Source organism: Sceloporus occidentalis, unplaced genomic scaffold, assembly GCF_023333645.1.
Source record: "Sceloporus occidentalis isolate IW3139 unplaced genomic scaffold, rSceOcc1.0.p SCAF_2, whole genome shotgun sequence".
Lineage (NCBI taxonomy): Eukaryota > Metazoa > Chordata > Lepidosauria > Squamata > Phrynosomatidae > Sceloporus > Sceloporus occidentalis.
Window position 1 is genome coordinate 64,076,130 of NW_028316982.1, and position 7,025 is coordinate 64,083,154.

General features: G+C 37.1%; 1 protein-coding gene across 2 annotated transcripts in view; it reads left to right on the forward strand.

Moving 5' to 3' along the window:
- Positions 1-3,588, forward strand: part of LOC149318482 (STE20-like serine/threonine-protein kinase) — a 41,937-nt gene extending 38,349 nt beyond the window's left edge. For both annotated transcript variants that reach the window (XM_089509808.1, XM_089509809.1), the window contains one exon: positions 1,719-3,588. In XM_089509808.1, the coding sequence (XP_089365934.1) occupies positions 1,719-1,859 (141 nt within the window). In that variant the 3' untranslated portion in view covers positions 1,860-3,588. The remainder of the gene's footprint in view (positions 1-1,718) is intronic.
- The last annotated feature ends 3,437 nt before the right edge of the window (positions 3,589-7,025 follow it).

Consider the following 7,025-nt stretch of genomic DNA (forward strand, 5'->3'; position numbering starts at 1 on the left):
GCTCAAGTACAGCATTTAATGTGTTCTAGAATTCAAGATCCTACAGTGCAAATGACATGCAATTCTTGAGTATTAGCAATAATAAGCATGACAAATTTGGAATGATTCTGTGTATTTAAGTTAATTCAAAAAGCTGTGCAGTATTCACAAAAAATAGCATTGACCTTTTTAAATTCTATGAATATCCACTTTGATACATAAAACTTGAAGCATTTATTTGTTAGAGTGGTCACTGACACTATATGTTTGCAGGGCTTACTGTTTTGTAATCTCTACCACACTATATTGCCTTGGTTGGCAATTGATACTTAACAGTGCCAGATGTTATATTAAAGATCTTTAACCTAGTTGGCTAAGTCCTTCCTTTAGGATGGGAGTGGGTATCTTCCAGTTGTTGGGGATTGTATTAGCCACATGCAGGATTTTGGAGGGTACACACTTTATTCCCCCCCCCCCAACCTGTCTTTTTAAAACTAAAAATTCTTGAGGTTAAAGTTTAGCCATATTGTTCCCCTTGGAGTACCGTATACTCGACTATAAGTCAACTTCATGTATAAGTCGAGAGCAGGTTTGGGGGCAAAAATTATGGATTTTGCCATGACCTGTGAGTAAAACTTGGTGGCTCTTTCAGTGTGTGCATGTGTGCATACAGCAAGAGAGATTCTAATTGAGGTTTTTTGCTTCAGTCTTTGTTTCGATTTTGGTTTCAGCCTTCACCCAGACAGTGATGGCCAGCGTAGGCAGGAGAGGGACTCTGTTTGTCTAACAGCAATTAATCACTCAGGACTCTTTCTGCTTGGTGCAAGAAATAAATAAACTGCTCTGCCAACTGCATGGGGAAATCTGAAAGAGCTGCTATCACATTACCATACTGACCCGTAAATAAGTTGTCGTGAAATTTCGGGGTCAATTTTTGGGCAAAATTTTTTTAGACGTATAGATGAGTATACAGTGGCCCCTTGGCTTATGTGGGGGATCACTCTCCTGTCGCGCAGCTTCTGCGCAAGCTGGAAGCCGCGTATGGGGCACCCACCTATAGCGCGGGTGCACTGTACATGATATATTAGGCCCAAGAGAAGAGTGTATTAAACCAGAAAGTGAACCAGAAGTTGACTTCTGCAGTAGGGGTGAGAGGTCTTGAACACCTGAAAAAAAAGCCATTGGGGAGGTTGAATACAAGTTGTTCCCACTTTTTCCACCTTGGGTTTAGTTGCTCAGTAACATGTTCTCATTGATATTTTCCCCAAACAAATTCAGTTGCTGTAACGTTTGCCTATGTTTTGACTTGTACAGTTCACAGAAGGCTCTGGGAAATGGTTTTGCAGGAGGGTTGTTCACATTTGTAAAGAAAAGGGAGTTCAACAACCTTTTCCTTATGATTCAGCTTATGAAAAAATGCTTGTTTATTATAATATGTGCAGGTCATGTAGGGCTTGGCTAGGGGCTGGCTGGAAAGAGAGACTTTGGGTTGTTAGATTTGACCTGCAGTTGTCCATCCATAAAAAGTCTGATTGTATGAACATTTCTGAATCAAATGGCATGATGTTTATCTGTTTATGTAGCAGATTTTCCCATAGAATTACATGGCTCCCTAAACCACATTGGAAACCATTCTCCCTATTCTTAGGTTCAACATCCCATTATTTTGTCTCCTACAAATTAGGGCCAAAATATGCATCAAATATGATAACTGTTTTTCTCTATCTCTCTCCTATTAGACATTAGAAGAAGAATTTGCACGGAAGCTTCAAGAACAGGAAGTTTTCTTTAAAATGTCTGGAGAGTCTGAATGCCTTAATCCATCAACGCAAAGCCGAATTTCTAAATTCTACCCAATTCCTAATATGCATTCCACTTGATCATGCGTCTAGTACCTCTGTGAGGTGGCTTTGAGTGTGCTTTTTGGTATTTTCATTTTCTCATCATCAGCTTCTGCCACAGTAAATCTACATCCTTCGTCCAAGATCCTCGGTGAAATTTTATCTGCTATCTTTGGAGACAATCAGTGATGTCAGAATTGCGCCTTTATGTGATCATGCAAGGGAACCAATTTAAAATAAAAGCACAGACATTAATCTTAAAATCTGGTATATTTTTACCCCCATACTTCTCAAGGACAGATAACTATTTCAATACTGATCTGGAAAAAAGTAGTATCCAACTATGTTGGCCATGGAAAACAAGCCTAAACTATTACTAATCATCTGTAATGCCCTGCAAATAAAGATTCTGAAACAAAGATAGTTAATTTACCAACTGTTCATTGTGATGCACCCATTTTTGAAGAAACGGGTTTCTAGCTCGTTTATTCAGTGCCTGAAACTGTTACACATGCTGAATTGTTTTTTGTTTTGTTTTGTGAAGGGGAGTAGGTAAAAGGGTCGTGTTTCTTTTTCTTTAAATAAATCTTGATTCTGATGTTACTGTAACAGAAATACGTACTGTTGCTGCTGCCACAATTTTTTGTCAAATCCTTGCACTGAAAACCCCCGTTCAATTTTGAAGTGTACGGTTGGTCTCTGTCTCTTCCCTTCTTTTTCTGATTGGTAGTTTTTTCTACAGAAGTTGCAGAATCTCTTTACAATCCCAGCCATACATTGATGAAATGTGAACTGGGTGGATTCTCTCCTTGGCAGTTTGAGAAGCCAAAGCAGTAAATGGCTACGGCTATCTCTTTTCTTACAAATAGTACTGATGTCTCTGGTTGCAAGGGTTTTTCTTTTGAATTTGAGATGCATGTTGATATGTAGAAGGGCTTAAGTTACATATGTAGACAAGACAGTTTAATCTCTGTTACATTGTTTTGCCATGAACTTAAAAGGTTTTACAGTATTTCTAAAATTCATTGTTGTACTATAACTTATTTTCTCTGTGGGTGGGATGGAAATATTTATGTTAGCAGGAGACATGCCCTGCATTCAGGAAAAAAAAGCTGCAATTGTTTAAAGCTTCAGATTTGAATCGTATCAAAAACAGTATTGTAAGCTGTGCTTTGATATGCCCAAGTTAGGTTTGTAATATAAATGTTGGTTGCCTCCTGTCCTCAGCAAATCTTTAGTAGATAACTTTGGATAATCAACTGTAAGTTTTCACATTTTGCTATCTTTCATTAAATGAGGAAACAGTCACTTTCTTATAAATTTTATATTATGGCAACAGCATACTTGCATGTGAAGGAAGAGGATTATCAAATTACTTTAGTCAATACTTTGGCTACCACATTCAGATAATGAATTTGACCTTGTCTGGTTGTTTAATTGTGACAGTATAGTGAGTATAGTTTGAAGATGCATGTTTTCAGTTAAAACAAATTTCTCAAGTTACTTTTAACAAATATTTCATAGTTAGCCTTAATACGCCACATTTTATTTTATAAATATGCATCATGTACCAGGTTGTAAATTACTGTAATGAATACATCATTAGAGTATTGAATTTTGCTGTATACAAACTTAAATTTGTTTATTCTGAGTTGCTTAGGGTGAACAAGTATTCAAATGCCTTTACTTTTTTAAGCTTCACCTTTATGAAATATCTAGTATTGATAATAACATTAAATATTGTTTAACTGTCTGCTTTGTTTAAAAATCTTGTGTTCATTTAACTACATTGTGGGGTCTGTGTAAGTCAAAATCCTGTAAATTGTCTGTTTTCTTTGTTTGCTAATATGAAGGGTTTTACTTCACTGGTGACATGATGCTATGGTAGTTCATTATATCACACTTACTACTTTACCTCACAAGAAAAACAACAAAATAAGGTTCAGAATTCAGTTTAGTCTCTTCCTATATTAGTAGTTCTCTGCTGGAATGATCTTCATAGCTGTTATCCTATACAGTGTAAAGAGCAGGACTGAACAACTGTAATAGGATCAGGTTTACACTGATATTCACAACTGGAGGCCACCTACAGTAGCATCTTCCAGTTTTATACTATAGCCATTTTGGTCTCTTTAGAGCTGGTGGGTGAGTAAGTGGGCAGTAAAATACCACCCTGGGAATGGCAGTATTCATTTGGGGCTGTGTGATCTTGGGGATGACTCTCTGGGTGAACCTTTCCTCATTCCTGACATACAGTTGTCCTTTCTTAGTGTGTTTTACATCTCAGAAAATCAAGTTATTCCAATACAGATGCAGTTTCATGGCACAAATTTGGTTTCAGTCACAAATTTGATTGTGCATCCATCTTGCTATCACATGCACCCGGCCTCTTCTTACTATCAAAACTATCTTGTTACTGTTGATTGATGTGACATCAAAATTGGAAGACCACAACATCCTTCCACCTACCTTGTCCCCTAACAAGATAGTTCATGCTACCAACTTCTCTCTTTCAATTAGTCTCAAAGGTGCTATTAGATCCCTTTGCATACTGATTTTCCAGACTGACATGGCTATGTCTTTGATTCATTGTTTTTCTTGTTTAGATGCAATGTGAGTTATATGTTTGCACACAAACCTGTTTTGTTGGGGGAGGGCTGGATTTGGAAATCACAACAACTTGGTTAGTGGCCCAACCAGACAGTGCAAAGGAAGACTTGAAATAGACAAGGGAAGAAGGGGATCATAGCAAGTGTATTCTGGAAATCCAAACCGTGGATATGCCATGGATGTCTGAACCAGCATGTGCACAAATAACAAACACAGACAGATGAAGAGATATGTGATTAAAATCATTTGCTGACTAAGGTTTGGTGCTCTGTCTCTGTTGCTGATGCTGTTTTTAGTTGGGTGTCTTCAAGTAATTTCTGACTTAAGGTGATGCTAAGACAACCCCATCACAGGGTTTACTTGGAAAAAACTGTTCAGAGGGGTTTACCTTCCTCTAAGGCTGACAGAGATTAGATTCTGATCAAACCTAGCTGGCTTCCCAATCACCTATTTGCTGCTCATTGTCATGTTGCTTATGTTTTATGATCATCCTAATAAGCCTGGTTTTTTTTAGCATTTCACAAGATAGGAAACTTTATTTTGAAATTAATTGCTGCATTTATTTGTTATAATTATTGGTTATAAAGAACTTAACAATTTTTTCATTTGACAAGGTAGCAGATTTATCTGATTTTACTTTTAATGCAAGTAAATGCTGATTGCAAATATCTTTTCAGAAGGAAATGCTTCCTGTATGTGAGAGAAGGGAGAAAATATCTCTGAAATAATTACTATAATTTGATTATGGATTATGTAAAAATTAAGTTTCCTTAATGATTATGAACAATCTAAGTTTGTGGAAGTTTAATCATTAACACTGACTAACTGATGAAAGTATTTTTTTTTTAAATTTGTTGACCAGTACTAAATTATTTTCTCAGAAAGTAAATGCAGATCTGGAAATGGAAATATTTACAAGCTGATGGACTGTTGAGGTGGACCATTACGATAATTATTGAAAATACCCTAATTCTCCTCACTCTTTTTGTTAAAACATGGAGACGAATGTAAAAAGCGAAAATATAGTAGTTCCTATATGGCAACAGGTATTTTTAACTATTTCTCATTTGAAAGGTGCTTTCACAAGCAGATATGTGTGCAAATATGCAGTGACCCAAACAATAGCTCATGTATGTATCTCAGTAAAGAACTGCATAATTCTGATGCTATAGAAAAAGCTTATAGTGTTGGTCAATCTGTGGCTTGCCAGCTAAAGTACTGAGCACATACAAATGATTTCAACCACAAAACACTGCAGGTAGCCAATATTGTTTCTTACTCCATATAATTACATGATAATGCAATTAGAAATCTAACAAAAAATAATACTATATAGAGCTTATCCTGAGTTCAGTACTGATGTTCTCAAGCAACTTCAGAAAGCATTCTGAGCACATTGTTAAAGGAGTAAAAATTCTACTAAAGTACTTTCTAATGCTGACCAGACATAGCATAGAAAGTCAGATTATAACACTGAGTAGATTTCAGTTGCATTCCTGATCTTATTTGCACTGAAAACTGTTTCGGTCCTCACATTGTAAATCATGTCCTTTGCAGTTTTTCAGTGTGGTTCCTAAGAAATCTTGTGTTTTCTACTGCTGGCGCAGGGAAGAGACATGTTAGACTAGTTCTGCATTCTAGAAAGTGTGATTTAAAGATTCACATTTTAAAAAGAATTGGTTTCTTTCATGTCTAGGAAGGAGGCACATTAAAGATTCAGTAAACATAACTTCAGTTAATGCTGTGCTTAAAGTCTGCCTGCCTGTCTGCTTCCTTCTGTAGTTTTCCTTCCTTCCTTCCTTCCTAGTAGCTGTAATCTGTATCAGCCGTTCTTCCCCAAACGAGCTTTGAAAGTTCATTTTCATTTCAAAGTATGCATGATATTTGCACAATTACAATGGAACAATCATTACATTTCAGGTAGAGACTTTATTTTTTTGCCCAAATAAGCCTCCTCCTGTTTTCAAGAATATATAATGTACTTCTAATAGTATTCCATATTTCTTGGAATAAAGTGGTTGTGTTCTATATGGAGAAATGTGTAATATCCCTCAGTTTATATATCCAAATCTTATATGTACACATTTTGGCCTGTTACAGACAGCCAAAATAAAGCTGCTTCGAGTCACTTTGGAGGTATGGTACAGTGCTACCTCGGGTTACGAAATTAATTCGTTCCGCGGCGCCGTTCATAACCCGATACATTTCGCAACCCGAAAAGGCTTTCTGTTAGCGCTGGAAAGCCGCTAGCCGCGCTTCGCATTTGAATTTCGCGCCGAAACGCGCCGAAATGAATTTCGTAACCCGAAAAATCTTTCGTTACCCGGAACAGTTTTTTCCAATCTAACTTTTTCGTACCCCGGAAATTTCGTAACGCGATCAATTCGTATCCCGGGGTACCACTGTATTTCAATGATACATGCGTCCTAAGAATCCAAAGGCCGCACCAAAGCCACACTCCAGTCCTAAGGACTGGAGTGCAGCTTTGGTGAAGCTTCCAGACTGTTAGGACTCATGCATCATTGAAATACCATACCTCCAAAGTGACTTGAAGCAGCTTTATTTTGGCTGTCTGTAACAGGCCTTAGTATGCAA